Genomic DNA, 18,872 nt, shown 5'->3' with positions numbered 1-18,872 from the left:
GAAATGCTTTTTTGGTTCCTTGATGTGAAAATATAATAAATTTTTAAAAAGAGACAGTTTGGAGAGAAAATTCTCTGGGGATCATGAAATCTTTATTACAGTGGTATTGTGCAAATTGTGTTATCATATATAGAACTATTAGGTGTTATCAATAACAATAATTTTTGTTATTAGAGTTACTGGAAATGGGATGAACTGCCTCTATGGGTAATTCATTCCCCATCATCAGAAGTTTAAAGTAGAGGGTAGTTGACCATTCATTCAAAAATGTTGTATAAGGGATTCGATTTTGTTTTCACTCAACATTTGTCTTAAAAAAAAAAAAAAGCCTTGAATCAACATTTCTTACCTCAATTCCTAAGCTACTTAGGACCAGAGACAGTTACTGCAATCTTCAAGGTAGAGCAAGAGCATGTTCAGCTATCAGGAAGCTTCTGTTCACATCGTTTTTGCCTCAATAGATAAAATAGGAGAATATGTTTGCTGACGGTATTAAATGTTGCATTAAAAATGCAACCATTCTGTTTGACATGGCTTACGGACTCACAGGCCCAGGTTCCACAAGAAACCAGGATAATTCAGGATGAAACAAAAATATTGGAGAGAGAGAGTTTGAAACCACTATGAGTATGTCTCATAGCTGCTTCTATCACATGCAACATTACTAGAATTAATAGTAGCCATGAGATAGATTGGTATCCAGTTTTCAGGCTGCTAAGAAAACATGAAAATGTCATTAAGTATATAAAAAGTTTGTATGAATGTATCCTGTCCAAAACATTAAAATTATGCATCATTCTGAGATATGCCTGATAATTCCATGATTATATTTACCACAACTTGCCTACCTTAAAATAAACTCCTTTGGACTCACCATTAAAAGTACTTTATTTATAACTTTTCATGATCTTGGGGACTTCTTTAGTCCCTGAACAATTTAAAGTTGGAGTTCTGAGGATATAGATAGTAACATTTTGGCACTTTAGGAATATGTCTCAGAGATCCAATTAATTTCACCTGGTTACTGGGCTATTTTCCTCCAGTACTTTAGTTATTCCTTCATACTAAGTTACTTCTCAGAGAAGGTAGGTAGGTACTAATTAAATGTTTTGTTAGGAAAAGATTTTCTAAGGTCTTAAGGAAAATGTTTTTTAATCTTTTTGTTGTCCCATGATTAAACTATTCAGGGATTATAAATGTATTTATTGTCAATTGTATACTCTTTTATGGCATATCTTTTAAAACTAGACTGATGTTCTTTTTTTAAATATACATTTTATTTATCGTTCAGTTCTTAACCTTCACTTCCACAAGAATTTGAATTCAAAATTTCCTTCTCATCTCTCCCCAAATCTCACCCCAGAACACAATGCACCCCATCCACACTTTCTCCAATTTGTCCTCCCTTCTATTACACACCCTTCTTCCATCCCCCTTCCCCCTCTTTTCCTGTAGGGCAAAATAGATTTCAATATTCCATTGCCTGTATAACTTAATTTCTACCTGCATGCTACTGCAATTTTTAGCATTCATTCTTAAAGCTTTGAATTCCATATTCTTTCCCTCCCTCCCCACCCAACGTTATTGAGAAAACAAGCAATTTCATACAGGTCACACATGTGTAACAAAGCAAAGCACTACCATTACAGTTACGTTGCAAAAGACTAAACACATTTACCTCTGTCCTATCCTGCACTTCATCTATTCCATTCTCTCCCTTGACCTGTCCTCCCACAATAATGTTTGCTTTTGATTATCCCTTTCCGTAATTTGCTGTCCCTTCTATTATCTTCCCTCTCCTATCCCCTTCCCCCTTGCCTCCCTGCAGGGTAATGTAAATTTCATCTTAAAATTCAGTGTGTTTTATTCTCTCCTTAAGCCAAATTCCAGGTGAGTAGGGCTCAGTTTCCTTTCTTGTCCCCCCCTTCCTCTCCATTGTAGAAGCTCTTCCTATCTTCTTATATGTGAGATGATTTGCTCCATCCTACCTCTCCCTTTCTCTTACTCTTACTTACATTCTATTCAACAGAAAATTTTATTTTTTTTAGATATTCTTTCTTCATATTCAGCTCACCCTGTGGCCTCTGCCTATGTATATATACATATACTTATATATACATACTCGCATATACATATACATCCACACATGTACATATACATCCCTACACACATATAATACACATACAAACATACATACCTATACACACCTATATATATACATATTCTCTCTAACTACCCTAATACTGAAAAAAGGTCTCATGAATTACAAATAATATCTTTACATATAGGAATGTAAAGGGTTCAACTTTAATGAATTCCTTAAGGCTTCTCATTCCTGTTTATCTTTTCATGTTTCTCTTGATTGTGGTATTTGAACGTCAAATTTTCTATTCGGCTCCAGTCTTTTCAACAAGAATGTTTGGAAGTCATCTATTTCATTGAAATTTCATTTTTTCCACTTTAGTATTATACTCAGTTGTGCTGGGCAGATGATTCTTGGTTTTAATCCTATCTCCTTTGACCTCTGCAATATCACATTCCAAGTCCTTCATTCCCTTAGTGTAGAACCTGCTAAGTCCTGTGTTATCCTGATTGTGTTTCCACAGTACTTGAATTGTTTCTTTCTGCTTGTAGTATTTCTCCTTGACCTGGGAACTTTGGCATTTGGCTACAATATTCCTAGGAGTTTTCCTTTAGGGAACTCTTTCATGAGGTGATTGGTAAATTCTTTCCATTTCTATTTTACCCTGTAGTTCTACAATATCAAGACAGTGTTCCTTGATAATTTCATGAAAGATGATGTCTAGGCTTTTTTTTGATCATGGTTTTCAGGCAGATCAATAATTTTTATATGCTCGCTCCTGAATCTATTTTCCAGGTCAATTGTTTGTCCAGTGAGATATTGTACATTGCCTTCTATTTTTTCATTCTTTTGGTTTTGTTTTTTAATTTCTTGGTTTCTCACAAAGTTATTAGCTTCCACCTGCTCCATTCTAATTTTTAAAGAACCATTTTCTTCAGTGGGCTTTTGAATCTCTTTTTGCCATTTGACTAATTCTGCTTTTTAAAGCATTCATCTCCTCATTGGCTTTTTGGACCTCTGTTGTCATTTGGGTTAGTCTGTTTTATTTATTTATTCATTCATTCGTCTATTTTAAAGGTGTTATTTTCTTCAACATTTTTTTGGGTCTCCTTTAGCAAGCTGTTTACTCACTTTTCATGATTTTCTTGCATTGCTCTCATTTTTCTTCCCAATTTTTCCTCCACCCCTCTTACTGGATTTTAAAAATGCTTTTTGCACTCTTACCTGACCTGAGACCATTGCATATTTGTTTTGGAGGTTTTGGATGTAGAAGTCTTGACTTTTATGTCTTCTGCTTGTGGTATTCTTTGTTCTTCTTCCTCTAAAAGGATGGAAGAAAATACCTTTTTTACCCAGAAAGTGACCATCTATAGTGTTATTTTTTTTCCCATTTTCCCAGTCAGTTATTTGACTTTTGAGCCCTTTGTTAAGGTGGAGTGATACTCTAGGGACCTATACGTTCTCAGTTTCTTCAAGGTGGCACAATCAAGGTAGAGGAGTTTACTCCTCTCCTGTCTTGCACTCTGGTCTGGGAGCAACCACAAGCACTCTTTTCTGTCCAGGATCTGTGAGTAAGATTCCCTTTCCAGAACCTTCACTAACTCTGCCATGCCAGCACTCCTCCTAACCCCAGGACCTCCACTCAGGACTAGACCCATATATGCCTTTTGATTCTCCCAGGGTCTTAAGGCCGAGAGTTCCAAAAGTGCATGCTGTGCCCCAGTGACTGCTGCCACCCTAGGGCTGTGACCAGAACTCGCTCCCCTCTCACCCAGGTGAAAGGGTTTTCTCACTAACCTTTGAAGCTGTCTTTGGTGTTTGTGGGTTGAGAAATCTGGGAACCTCAGCTACTGCCTGTGATTCCACTCCCTGAAATCTGCTCAAGTGCCAGCTGACCCTCCTGTCAAAGTTGGACTCCACTCTGCTCTGGGCTCAGTGCAATACAGCTTTCCTGTTGGTCTTCCAGGCTCTCTTGGGCTGGAACTTTCTTTCACTCTGTAGATTTGTGGCTTCTGCTCCTTCAGAATTTGTTTAGATTCTTTTTTTTACAGGTATTTTATGAGTGATACGTGGAGTGGCAGAGCAGGTGGTCTTTCTTTTCTGTCATCTTGGCTCCGCCTCCCCCCCCAAAGGTTGTTCTAAAGCCTTCTTTTTTGTCATGGACCCCTTCAACAGTCAGGTGAATCTTGGGGACCCCTTCACTGAATAATGCCTTTAAAGGGATAAAATAAAATACATAGGTTTACAAAGGAAATAAGTGATATTGAAATAGTTATTAAGATATATTTTTTAAAAAAATTGAGTTCAGAGACTCCAGAACAAAACCCTCTATTTTAGAGTCTTTAATTTAAAATACAGTTCAATTGATTTCAAGTCAGTAATGGATGAAATGAGTAGATTTTGATAGTAGCGTCATTTCTTGTTTTCCCTTAAGCTAGCTCCTTTCTTCTAAGATTAATTCCAATTTATCTTGTCTGCGGTTTGTTTATATATAATTGTTTGTTTTCTGCCCTGAGACTGTCAGCCCCTTGAAAGAGGGACTGTTCCCCTTCCCCTATTTTTTGTTTTTGTATCGCCAGCACTTAGCACAATTCATGGCACATCAAAGCTTGTTGACTTGTCTTGATTCATATTTTCTGGGTACTTTATGTTAAACAATGTTTTGTTTTTTATTGGCAAAATTTTTGCACAATGGGAATTCTTAAATTCTGGAAACTCTGAGTTGGTTCACATTTGTCTGCTCCTTCCCCTTCCCCTCAGTGATAAGGCAATTGGAATTTTTGGAATTCTGGAAGTTCCGAATCCCTCCAAAATCCGGAAATTCAGGTGTGCTTTTAAAATCACACTTCAATTTTCTCTTACTCAATGAAAAAAATCAAGAAAGAAAGACAACTCAATAATATCAAATCAAGTTTATGTGACTCTTTATAAAAATTTTTCCTTTAAGTCCTTCAAAGAAACAGGCAGTAAAAGTATTGCTATCTCCATTTAGAAGATGAGAAAACTGAGACTGTGTGACTTTCGATGGTCAGATGACTAGCATCAACTATCCTACCACCCATTCAAATCCAGATCACCCAATTCCATATCTATATCTAGTGCTTTCCTATGCTTTAGGAACCCTTCATTTTTTTCTTAAAGAGAGAGATACTTTGTCAGGCATGGAGATTTAAAGTTAGAATGGGAAGAAGCTTGTTTATGATCAACACACAGTAAGTGGGAAAGAGGTACATATCTAGAGAAAAGTAGAAGTTTAGGATCCCATACTGGTCACATCATACATTTGGTGGCATGAAATTTTATTAAATTGCCACTGGCATTCCCTATTATGTCATCTCTTGAGTTCTAAGAACTGAGAAAATGAGTTAGCTGTCAAAAAAGAAAGTATAAAAGGAGAAAGTGATTGAAGTTTTACAGTCACAGGGCAGCAACAAGCTTTGATTGGACTTCAAAGGGGAAAGTATGTGGTATATTGCTCTTCCAAAGCAACCACATTAAAATCATGAAATTTTGTTATCATGTAGAAGACCATAGATTAACCTTAAACTTTGCAACTATGAACAAATCACTTGATTCCTTTGTTTGTAGAGCATTTATAAAGCAGGGAGTCTGTGTGGTGTGGTGGAAAGTATTGAATTAGGAGAATTTCAACTCTGATTGACCTCAGAAAAGTCACAAAAGCTCTCTGGGTCTCTGTCAAATGAAAAGATTGGATCAGATTGTCTCCTAATAGGAGTGTAGTGGAGCCATCTCCAACAGAGAGCTACTTTTAAAATTTTCTGCATGAATATTTATTTACTCCTTGGAAACCTGCAAATCCTTCAGATCAGGGCTCTACTTACTGTTTTGCTGATTGTCTAAGTGTAAGAAAGTAATGGAGCAAATGACAATAATGTAGATTAAGTTTTGAAATGTATATGCGTACATTTCCCCCAAGATAGCTGGTTGTTAAACATTTACCAGCACATAAATGCCTCTAAAGTTCCCTTCAGCTTTAAATCCATGAACTAACTAGCACTGACCTCACAAGGCTGCTGTGAGGAAAGGATGCTGTCAAGTTTTAGGAGCTTTGGAAATGTCAGCAATCACTAGTATTCGAAATTTTGATAAATGGCTTTGAAATGAAAACCCTCTAAGTAGAGAGAAATGTTTGAAGCCTTGCAGGTAGAAACCTGGATATGTCTGTTTGTGAGAGATGTAGTTTCAGGATAACAGTTCCTGTTCCCAACTTGGAAAAGCCTGGGAATTTCCTAAGCAGTGGTGCTTGGAGACAGAGTGGGCCCTATGGAACTTAGAGCCAGAACTTTGCTGATCCTCATGAAAGGAGAGTTGAAATCCAAGAAAAAGATAGTGAGATCAAGATAGAGACTTCATCTACAGGGAGAGATTGGCCAGCTGTAATCAGAGCTCAGGGAATGTCTGATTAATAGTAAACCTTTCCCCTGACTGAATTTTTCTTTTACATTAAACAGTTTATTTTCTCTCCCTTTCACTTCCTACCTTCCCATGGAAAACAAACAAATCATTGTGACAAGTATTCAGAGTTAAGCAAACCGAGTTGCCACATTGCTCATGTCCAAAAATGTCTTGTTCTGTAATCAGAGTCCATTACCTCTTCATCCAGAGGTGGGTAGTTCTGTACAATTGTGACTGGTGATTGCATCTGTCACAGTTGTAAAGTCTTTTAAGTGTGTTTGCTTTGAAAGTGTTGTTCTTTTTGTGTAGTGTTGTTCTTTTTTGTATTCTCCTATATTAGCTCACTTTACTGTGTGTCTGTTCCTACAAGTTTTCCCAGGTTTCTCTGAAACCATCTCGTTCATCAACTCTGATGGCACAATAATATTTTCTTGCCTCTATGTACTGTACTTTGTTCACTCATTCCCCAACTTAAGGGCAACTCTTACATTTTCAGTTTTTCCCCACTATGAAAAATTGCTATTAATATTTTTTACGTTTTGGTCTTTTTTTATTTTTCTTTGATGTTCTTGGGATATAGTTGGCTGAGAATTCAGGCAGCAATCGAGGCACTTTCCCATATTATTTTCTTCCTTTTCCACAGATGTTTTAACTCATAGTTTTCTTTTCTTTACTGGCTGTTTGAATTGGGTCTCATTTGATATAAAGATATTAAATTTCATTTAGACATTTTATTTCTTTAAACAAGGTGGCTGCAGCAGGTAGAAAGGATATGGTAATGGACTATAGAGATACAGGAAGCAATTAATACAGAAGTAGAGACACAGGTTTAAACCCTTGTTCAAAATCCTAGACTTTCTAGTGACTGGAGACTCAGCAATTTGAGAGAGAATGTTATGATTTTGATTTATTAATATCATTAACTCTTTTAAAATAAAACTTTTCATGAGATAGAATTAAATCAGGTCAGGGTTTTTCATTTGCCCTAGATTACAATGAGTCAGATATTTGCCATTTTGCTTTTTGGGACAACCCTGTGTTGCCAATTCACTGATTCCACATTAATTCCTTCACCTCTGTGAGCTAGCACGTATAGAGAAAGCTCTCTGATGGGGTGAAGTTGAGGAGTATGACAAGACAATAGAAAGTGCCTAGGGGGAGGAGAAAAGGTATGGCTGGATTTGGCTGGTAATGCTCATTGTAGGGAAAAGAGTAAGAGAGTAAGTAGTTTTCTTTTTCCTTCTAAATTCATTATTTATTGTAACATTCTTTTAAAATTTTAAATTCTAAATACTCTCTTTTCCTCTTTCCCTCCTTGTCTCCCTCCCAGTCCCTCCCCTAGTGAGAAAACAAGTAACATGATATCAATTGTACTTTTGAAATCATGCAAAACATGTTTCCATATTAGACTTATTGCAAAAAAAAAAATGACAAAACTATGCTTCAATTTGCACTCAGGTTTCATCAGTTTTCTCTTTGGAGGTAGACAGCATTTTTTTTTTTATCATGAGTCCTTTGGAATTGTCTTGGATCATTGCCTTGATCTACATAGTTAAGTCTTTCCTAGCTGATCATCATTAGAACATTGCCATTACTGTGTACAGTGTTTTACTGGTACTTTTCACTTCACTTCTTTTTATCAGTTAATATAGATCTTGCCATGTTTTTCTGAAACCACCCCCCCCCTCCTTTTCATTTCTTATGGCACAATGATACTCCATTACAATGATGATGACAACTTGTTTTACCGTTTACCTATTGATGAACATACTCTTGCCTTCTAATTCTTTGCTACACAAAAGAGTTGATATTAGTATTTTTTACATAGTGGTCCTTTTATTTTCTTTGATCTCTTTGGAATACGGAAAGTGGTAGTGGTATTACTGCATTAAAGGATATACATAGTTTTATATCCTTTCAGCCACAGTTTCAAATTGTTCTCCAAGGTGGTTGGACCAATTTATTTCTCTACCAACAGCTCATTATGGTTCCTGTTTTCCCTCATCTTCTCCAGGATTTGCAATTTCTGAAAAGTGTGAGCTGGTATCTCAGAGTTGTTTTAATCTACATTTCTCTAATCAATAGTTATTTAGAGCATTTTTACATGACTCTGGATAGTTTGGATTTTTTTTCTGTACTTGCCTGTTTATATCCTTTGACCATTTATCAATTGGGGAATGGCTTTTGTTTTTATTAATATGACTCAGTTCTCTATATATTTGAGAAATGAAGCTTTTACAAGAAAAACTTGCTGTAAAATTTTTTGTATTATTTCATTGTCTGTGATATCTTTTGGCAAAATGTATTTTCCCTGATTATCTCTTTTAATTAGGTCTATTTTTGCTATTGCTTTGTCTGAGATGATGTTTGCTACTCCTTCCTTTTTTTAAACTATAATTGAAGCATATTAGATTCTGCTCCAGCCGTTTATTATATCTCTGCATGTCTTTCTGTTTCATGTGTTTGTCTCTTGTAAGTGATGTATTTTTGCATTCTGATTTTTAATCCATTCTGCTATTTCCTTCCATTTTATTGGTGATGTCATCTCATTCATATTCAAAGTTATGAGTATTGTGTATATCCCTCCTTCCTGTTTTCTTCTGTTTCTCCTCCTCCTCCTCCTCCTACTCGTCCTCCTCCTCCTCCTCTCTATCTCTTTCTCCTGTCCCTCTTCTAAAGTCCATTTTTCAACTAACCATTACTTCCCTTAATCTGCCTTCTCTTTTATCATTTCACCCCTCCACCCTTCTTTCATTCCTTTCCTCTTCTATTTCCCTATTGGGTAAGATAGATTTCTATATATAAGTGAGTATATGTATAATACACATGTGCATATGTATGCATCTATATGCCCACACATATTATATATGTAATATATAATATATTCCTTCTTTGAGTCAATGAAAGTGATATTGAAGTATTGACTACCACTCTCCCTTTTCTCCTGTACTGTAAAAGCTCATCCCTCACTTTCACTTGAGAAAAATTTTCCCTTTCCATTTCTCCCTTCCTTCTTCTCCCAGTGCATTCCTCATTCTCCCTTTCCTTTTTTTTTGGAGACTATTTTAACATAATTGACTCATACCTACACCCTTGTTAATGCCAAACCCTTTACCTGCCCTAATAATGATAGAGTTCTTAAAAGTTACATGATTCACTTTACCACATAGGAATTTAAATAGCTTAACTTTATTGAGTCCCTTAATATTTTTCTTTCAGGTTTACATTTTTATGCTTCTCTTGAGTCTTGTGTTTGAGTGTCAGATTTTCTATTTAGCTCTGCTCTTTTCATCAGGAATGTTTGAAAGTCTTCTTATTCATTAATTATCCATTTATTTTCCTGAAGAAGTATACTCAGTTTTGCTGGTTAGGTTATTCTTGGTTGTAATGTAGCTTTTTTGTTTTTTTGAGTATCATATTTCAAGCCCTACACTCACTTAAGGTGAAAGTCACTAAATCTTGTGTGATCCTGACTGTGGCTCTGTAGTATTTGAATTATTTCTTTTTTGACTGTTTGCAATATTTTCTTTTTGACCTGGGATTTCTGAGACTGGGCTATAATATTCATGTAAGTTTTTATTTTGGAATCTCTTTCAGGAGATGATCGGTGGATTCTTTTAACATCTATTTTACTCTCTGGATCTAAGATATCAGGGCAGTTCTCCTTTGCGATTTCTTGATGTGATGTATAGGCTCTTTTTAAAAAAATCTTAGCTTTCTTGTAGTATTTATACAAGTTACAGAGTTAAGTACTTGGGATCCAAAGAGAGATTACTTCCTCCTGGGAGATATAAGCAAGCAAACAAATAAGAAAATGATACAAAATTTGAAGAGGGGGGATACTTATCACTATGGGCATATATATATATATATATATGTAATATATGTATATATATGTACACACATATATGTAACATATACATACATACATTTATGTATATATATATATATATGTACACATATACAGGATTCTGAGAAGCAGAGATGAGAAGAAAGATAAGAAGGATAACCTAGTTAGAGAAATGGTGGCAAGAGATGGAATGCCAAGAAGCATAAGAAGTTAGAATGAGAAGCTTATGAGCAGCAGACTCCCCACTCGAGATTCTACCATCAATGATCTCAGAACTGTTTTTTATGTGATGTTTATGGAGCAGCAGTCTAGACTCTTGAGATAAGAGCCATCATCATTGTGTAAGTGCTTCATCCCACCTCTGCAGTCAGTCACATTTGGTTGGAGAGTATTTCTTATTGTATGGAATGAAGAAATTTCTGTTTTTGTTTCTGATTTTCTCTGTAGAGTTAAGAATTTGGTCTGTGCTAATTTGAAAAGCTTCACAAGATTTTGTTGTCTTGGTCATTTAGCTTGATGTGCTTTGAAACGTCCCATTGTGGAGAATTTTCAAATCCCTGAATATTAGTCAATCCCTATGTCATGCATCCTTTCTTAGGGAGTCAAAGTTTGTCTCAACATTGTATTCCTGTTGAATCAATAAAACAATGAATTCACATAGACTGCCACTTTCTGTGCCCTAACAGGTCTCAATACAATAAATAATAATCTGAAATGAAATTGAGAATATTTAAATAAACCATTACCCTTGCATGGGTGTTTTGCCTATGAAAAGTGGAAGCTTGAGAATTTGGATTGCATTAATAACAATAACTAGCATTTATATAGGATTGTATAGGGCTATTTATATAGGTTTGTACAACATTTTGCACTTATTATCTCATTTTACCCTCACAACAATCCTGGGAGACAGGTGCTATTAGTATACATATTTTACAGATGAAGAAATTGAAGCTGAGAATTTAATTTCTTCAGTCACAAAGTTAGGAAATATCTGTTATGGAATTTGAACTCAGATCTTCCTCAATCCAGGTACAGCCCTCTAGCCACCACATTACAAAGCTATCTAATTAGTTCAGATTGTGTAATGATTTGACCCAGTTTACTTCCTATAACTGACTTGAACTATGACTGACTCCAACGTCAGGATTCAATGTACTGCCTCAAGTTCCTTGAGAGTAGACCCTGTTATTTCTATCTTTGTATTTCTAGAGGTTAGCACATTGTCTAGCACTAACAGACACTTAAGTATTTGTTAAATTGAATCTGTTGAGTTCTTCAAAAACACATTTAAAGTCAATTTTAATTAATTCATATTGACTTGAGACTTCATTATTGTGTATAAGTCCATTTTTCTCTGTATACATTTTGCTGTACTTAAGTATTTGCATAAATAATCATTTTCATGGTATTGTTAAGTGGTGGTTTTAAATCATGCATATTTTTGTCAAATATAGGGAAAAGGATCTTTCCTTGAAAGGGCTACCAGCAAGAAGGGTCATCCAGTTAGTCATGCAGTCAACTGAGTTCTGTGTATTGAAAATAGAAAGATCAGATATTTTTCTGGAATAAGGATATTCTCCAGCAGATAATAGTGTAGAAAGACATGAGAATTGTGGTCTTGTGGAAGAATGCTTAGTGACTCTTCTCTTTTAAAATGTTTTCTGTTGAACTTTGCATAGTAGAAAAATAATCTTGCATACGTTCAAATGTTTAGTTTGTTAAGGTTTGTGGAAAATCAAAGGCATATCTGAGAACTTGCAGACTAATGACATTTTTTTGTGGGCAAATATTTCTTCTCCAACATGACTTTTTTATTACATCAGATTGAGGATATATGGAGTAGGGTAGAAAATGTTTCAAGTTTATTGGTGGTCAGTGAGTAGTGGGAGCCTTTCTGGACAACCACATAATGATCAATAAGTAAGAAAAGACAAGTGTGCATGGTAGAAACCAGGGGAGTGAGGAGCATCTCTTTCAGTTACTCTTTTTTTTTTTTCTGGAGGAGGGATCCCTATCCTTATGAAAAACTTGATGAGCAGAAGTATATGAAACAAATATTTTGAGGTTAAAAGGCAACAGTTGGAGAGTCAGAGGGGCACGTACTCTCAAGATGTTAAAAATATGAGGAAGGATTTCAATCCATTGTGTAAATGGTCTATACTGTACTTTGGGGGAAATGTGGGAAAGAATCAGTGAGCATTGATTAAGAACCTTCTATGCACCAATTGTTACACTTGGATCCTGGGAGCAGAATTACTAAAGATCCACTCTCACAGTGAGTTAGCTGTCTATTAGAAAGAATCTTTCTAAAGATTGTAAGACTTCTATTTAATGAATAACATGACAAGGGAGATGGTATGATGGGGTTGGAATGGATGTGGATGGAAGGATGTATATCAACACTGATTATAATATTAGTGACTTCTGAGTGTATGTTCTTTATTCTTACATTGGAAGAGCAAAACAGAGTACAATGGTATATACTTCATGTTCTATTAGAGAACATCACCTTTTCCACTGCTGCCTTCACTTCCTTGTTCCTCAGACTGTAGATAATGGGATTCAGCATGGAGGTCACTGCACCATAGAATAAAGCAATCAGTTTATCTGAATCTGGGTCCTTTGCCTTGGGTTTTGAGTACATGAAGAGAATGGTGCCATAGAATATGATGACCACAGCCAGATGGGCTGAACAGGTGGAGAAGGCTTTCTTCCTTCCTTCAACTGAGTTGATTCTCAGAATGGAGGCAAGGATAAACATATATGAGATGAAAATGAGCAGCACTGGAATCATTGTGAACAACACAAGTGCTACCACTATGATAAAAGCATTGAGGGAAATGTCCACACAGGCCAGTTTCAGGACAGCCAGGATTTCACAAAAAAAATGATCAATGATGTTATTTCCACAGAAGGAAAGCCTCAATGCGAGGACTGTTTGCAGTAATGAATTTATACTCCCAACTATCCAGCTTATGGCTGCCAACTGCACACAGACTCTCATATTCATGATGATTGTATATCTTAAGGGATTGCAGATGGCCACATACCGGTCATAGGCCATCATGGCCAGCAGCACACATTCTGTTGTTCCCAAAGCATGAGTCAGGTACATTTGTAATGCACATCCTGGGAAAGAGATGGATTTCCTGACTGATAGGAAATTGACCAACATTAAAGGAACAAAAGATGATGTGCCAAAGATGTCCATGAAGGAGAGGTTACTAAGGAAGAAATACATGGGAGTGTGAAGGTTGGAATCCAGAATACTCAGTACAATGAGAGAGGAGTTCCCCAGTAAAATGATCAAATATATCCCCAGGCATAACACAAAGAGAACAATCTCAACATTGTGATGCTTAGAAAGCCCCAGCAGAATGAATTCCAGCACAACTGTCTGATTTGCCCCATTCATTCTCTTATCTCTCTTTAATTTTTAGCATTAGCTACTTTGAGAAACACAGGATAAATTCAAATACTCAAAGCTCCTTGCTCTTTTAAGTAGCTGTGTAAAACAGGGAGGACCCTTCTGGTTGCATTCCATATCTTCATTTAAAGTTATACAAATGATTGTTATTTGAAATTTGAGGGTAATTTTTGGCTACAATTTAATGCTGTAAGATGATTCCTGTGTTTTATCTGATGCTGCCTTTGTTCCAAATACTAACTCTTCTATGAATGCAGTAAAATTGTTAAACAAATACTATTTTCCACCCCCCTCCATCACCTTGCCAAACACTTAGGTGCTTTCAAACTTTCTCCAACTTAACTTGTTTATCCCTGGCAGATGGCCAGTAGTATATATTACTAGATGCTTGTGATTAGAGAGGAAGGGGAGAAGAAGCGATTTGTGAGGCAGGAATGAATAATTTTGGTTTTAGAAGATGACTGGTCAGATATGGATCCTTTGTATGTATAAGGGCCTTGTGGTTGCACATGTATTTGCTTCCATTGGGTGATACAGATTCACCATTTTTCAGATCTTGGATCTTCTCATCATTGCCATTAAGGAATGGTAGTCAAGAGAGTGTTAAGAACCTTTGACAGAATTCCATATCATCTCTTTAGCAAAATGAACATTGTCTCTGTAAAGAGAAAGGAAAAGTCAAGATTGAGTTTGTTAATAGGACCAGAAGTTAATGTACTTTGCCTCAACCTGGTCCACCTGTATGACCAGTCATATTACTGGCTTTAAACACCCAAGGCATTTTTGGCATTCATTTTGTGTATGCTCAATTTATTCCTTCTTTCCTGTGACTCAGTTTATGATTATCTATATTCTGCTTACATTATTCACAATCACCTCTGTCTCTATTTTACCTACCTTACCACAGACATAATTACAATTGAGAATTATATGTACTGCTTCTACTCTACTAGTCACCCACTTTGTAAACTGTCAGTGGTGTCCCTTTGCCTTCTGAATAATGTCAGGCATTGAAGGCCCTTCTGCAACCTAGAACCAAACCTTTCTTTTAATTAATTAATTAAGATATCATTTTCTGAATTTTATATAAAGACAATTTTTAGGATTTGTTTTTACAAAATTTGGAATTCTAAACCCCACCCTGCCCAAAACTTTTCTTTTTATCATCATCCCCTACAGCCTGATTCAGTTCATTTAGATTCTATTCAATAGGCCTCTTTCAAATACTGTATGCAAGGCCCTATGCTAGATGCTTGAAATAAGAAAGAAAAAAGTAATCCTTGCTCTTCAAAAGCATATATTCGACTACCTGCCTTTATATCTCCTAATCTCCAGGCAAAAGAAAAGACTAGACTCCTTTTTCTGGATTTTGGGACCTCTACCTTCTCCCATATGAATCTTTGCTCATGCTGTTCCCTCTTTTTGCAACGTTCTCTCCCCAATCCCTGAACTCTCCTGTCTTCTGTCTTCATTGTTGCCTTTCTAATTCCTTTTTGTCCTTTAGCCTTAGCTCAAATGCTGGTTTTTCAATGAAGATTTCTCTGATTTCCAACTCACTCCCTTCCAATGAACAGTAATGTGTCATGGTTCTGAAAGACTATTCTTTATCAGTACCTCTGATAATGATAACTCCTATTTTCTTCTATGAGACTCCATTCTATTTTGGATAATGGAGCTATTTGGTTTTGTTGTGATATCAGTATGTCATTTCTCTAATTAGGTTATTTATAAGTACCTCATTGCCAGGGATCGTGTCTTAACCATTTTCCAAACTATTTCTCGCTCTTCCACTCAGGCTGATCCTGCTGACCTCCTCCCAGCAGTACATGAGTTCTGCTATTAGGCCCCTTGGCACTGGTTGGTAACTTTTGTCTTTTCTTTCCCAGAATCAGACCCACAAGTCACCTTTTCCCCCCTGTTTTCTGTGTGCATTCCCCTCTGCAACTTCTGCTTCTAGAGGTTAGTCTAAGTTGTTTTCATGTTTCTATAACTTAACATAAGTCTTGTCACATGATAAATACTAAATAGATGTTCCTTCATCTCCTCATTTTTATATCCTTCTATCGCTTGTCCTTCCTCCACCATCATCGTGATGATGGTAGAGTGTTTCGTTAAACAACAGGACTCACTACTTTTCCTCACAAACATACCCCTTTCAAAGCTTTTATGTTGAGAGTTTCCCCATCTTTTGTGTCATTCAGTTTTGTAATCTCAGTGTCAGAGTGGACTGTTCATTTTTTCCACACTCAGTCAGTTCCAGATCCTGTCATTTCACCTCCACATTATTGGTGTCCCATAAGGACTTTGGCAGGATCCATCCTTTTGCTATTTTTGCAAACAGTTTGTGTAAGTTTGGGATGAATTGTTTGACTATCTGATAGAATTAACTTGTGAGTCCATGTAGTCCCCAGTTTTTTTTCTTTTGAGAGTTCTTTTATGTCTAAGAAAGAAAGGAAGGGAGGGCAAAATGAAAGCAGGGAAGGAGAGATGGGAAGGCAGAAAGAGAATGAGAGGAATAAAGGAAGGGAGGGAAGGAGAAAGGAGGAAGGAAAGAAACAATGAAAGGAAGAGGGAAGGAGAAGAAGGAAAGAGAGAAGGAAGGAAAAGAGGAAGAGAGAAATCTAGGAGAGAAAGTGAGAAAGAAAGGAACTTTGGGGGTGTTCTAGTTGAAACCCTTTATTTTATAGATGGAGAAACTCATGGGGAATGGCTGAATAAGTTGTGGTCTATAGTTGTGTTGGAGTAGTAGTATGCTATAAGACATGATGAGCTCATTGATCTTAGAAAGGCATGGAAAGCCTTGCATGAGATAACGAAGAGTGAAGTGAGCAGAATTGAAAGAACACTGTATACAGTAACAGTCACATTATTGTAAGAATAACCTTGAGTGACTAAGTCATTTTGACTATTATAAATACATAAATTGAAAACAAGGATCATATGAAGAGAGATGCTATCTGCACCCAGAGAATGAACTGATGAATAAAAGTATGTATTGAATGATATATATGTATATATGTATATTTATATGTGTGTATATATGTGTGTGCTTGTGTTGTCTGTGTGTGTGTGTGTGTGTGTGTGTGTGTGTGTGTGTGTATGAGATAGCCATCTCTGGGGCAAGAGAAAAGGAAACAAAGGAAAAATATGTACATGATAATTTTGTTGTACATTTGGAGGGAATAGCAAATTTTACATGGCAGATTTGCAGTTTCATGTGCAATCATCTTTTTTTTATTGTATTTTGTTTTGGAAATGCTTTTTCGGTTCCTTGATGTGAAAATATAATAAATTTTTAAAAAGAGACAGTTTGGAGAGATAATTCTCTGGGGATCATGAAATCTTTATTGCAGTGGTACTGTGCAAATTGTGTTATACATAGTACTATTAGGTGTTATCAATAACAATATTTTTTGTTATTAGAGTTACTGGAAATGGGATGAACTGTCTCTATGGGTAATGCATTTCCCATCATCAGAAGTTTAAACCAGAGGGTAATTGACCATTCTTTCTAAAATGTTGTATGAGGGCTTCGATTGTATTTTAACTCAACATTTCTCTTAAAAAAAAAGAAGCCTTGAATCAATATTTCTTACCTCAATTCCTAAGCTACTTAGGACCAGAGACAGCTACTGCAATCTTCAAGGTAGAGCAAGAGCATGTTCAGTTATCAGGAAGCTTCTGTTCACATTGCTTTTGCCTTAATAGATAAAATAGGAGAATATGTTTGCTGATGGTATTAAACGTTGAATTAAAAATGCAACTATGCTGATTAAAATAGGTTATAGACTTCCGGGTCCAGATCCCACAAGAAACCAGGATAATTCATGATGGAAGAAAGCTACAGGAAAGGGAGAGTTAGAAAAGACTGTGAATATGTCTCATGGCTACACGATAACATGCAACATTACCAGAATTAATAGTAGCCATGAGATTGATTGATATCCAATTTTCAGGGTGCTCAGATAAAATGAAAATATCATTCAGTGTATAAAAAGTCTGTATGAATGTCTTCTGTCCAAAATATTGAAATTATGCATCCTTGAAATAAATATGCCTGATAATTCCATGACTGTATTCACCATACCTTGCCTACCTTCAAATAAACTCCTTTGGACTCACCAATAAAACTACTTCATTTGTACCTTATCATGCTCTTGGGGATTTCTTTAGTCCCTGAACAATTTAAAGTTGGAGTTCTGAGGTAATGGAAAGTAACGTTTCATCGCTTTAGGAATAGTGTCTCAGAGATCCAATTAATTTCTCTTGGTTATTGGGCTATTTTTCTCCAGTACTTTAGTCATTCCTTTATACTAAGTTGCTTCTCAGAGAAGGGAGATTGGTACTAACTAAATGTTTTGCCAGGAAAAGATTTTCTAAGGTCTTAAGTAAAGTGTTTTTTAATTCTTCTCTCTTGATTGTCCCATGATTAAATTATTCAGTGACTAGAAATGTATTTAAACACAATGTACAATTGTCAATTGTGTACTCTTCTATGGCATATCTTTTGCAACTAAGGCGGGGGGTGTTCTTTTTTTTTTTTTTAATATACAATGTATTTATTTTTCAGTTCTTGACATTCACTTCCACAAGAATTTGAATTCAAAATTTTCTCTTCATCTCCCCCCACTTCATACTCCAGGACAGCATGCACCCCATCCACACCTTCCTCCATTGTGTCCTGCTTCCTGTTACCCATCCTTCTTCCATCCCCCTTCCTCTCTCTTTCCCTGTTGGGCAAAATAGATTTCTATACTCCATTGCCTGTATAACTTAATTTCTAGTTGCATGTTAAAACAGTTTTTAACATTCATTTGTAGTACTTTGAGTTTCATGTTCTCTCCCTCCCTCCCCACCCAACCTCATTGCGAAAACAAGCAATTCAATATAGGTCATACATGTGTAAAAATGCAAAGCAGTACCATAATACTTATGTTGTAAAAGACTAACCATATTTCCCCATCCTGCACTTCATTTGTTCCATTCTGTCTCTTCACCTGTCCTTCCACAATTGTGTTTGCTTCTGATTCTCCCTTTCTCTAATATGTTGTTCCTTCTATTATCTCCCCTCCCCTATCTCTTTACCCCTTGCC

At 36.2% G+C, this 18,872-nt stretch overlaps 1 protein-coding gene across 1 annotated transcript; it reads right to left on the bottom strand.

Moving 5' to 3' along the window:
• Positions 1 to 12,837: 12,837 nt before the first annotated feature.
• On the bottom strand, positions 12,838 to 13,767 carry LOC140523060 (olfactory receptor 13D1-like). The gene has a single exon (XM_072638142.1). It carries the CDS (start codon positions 13,765 to 13,767, stop codon positions 12,838 to 12,840), a length of 930 nt encoding a protein of 309 aa, XP_072494243.1.
• Positions 13,768 to 18,872: the final 5,105 nt, after the last annotated feature.

This window comes from Notamacropus eugenii, chromosome 1 (assembly GCF_028372415.1).
Source record: "Notamacropus eugenii isolate mMacEug1 chromosome 1, mMacEug1.pri_v2, whole genome shotgun sequence".
Taxonomy (NCBI): domain Eukaryota; kingdom Metazoa; phylum Chordata; class Mammalia; order Diprotodontia; family Macropodidae; genus Notamacropus; species Notamacropus eugenii.
Note: the sequence above shows the minus strand (reverse complement) of the source record. Positions and strands in the feature narration are given on the sequence as shown.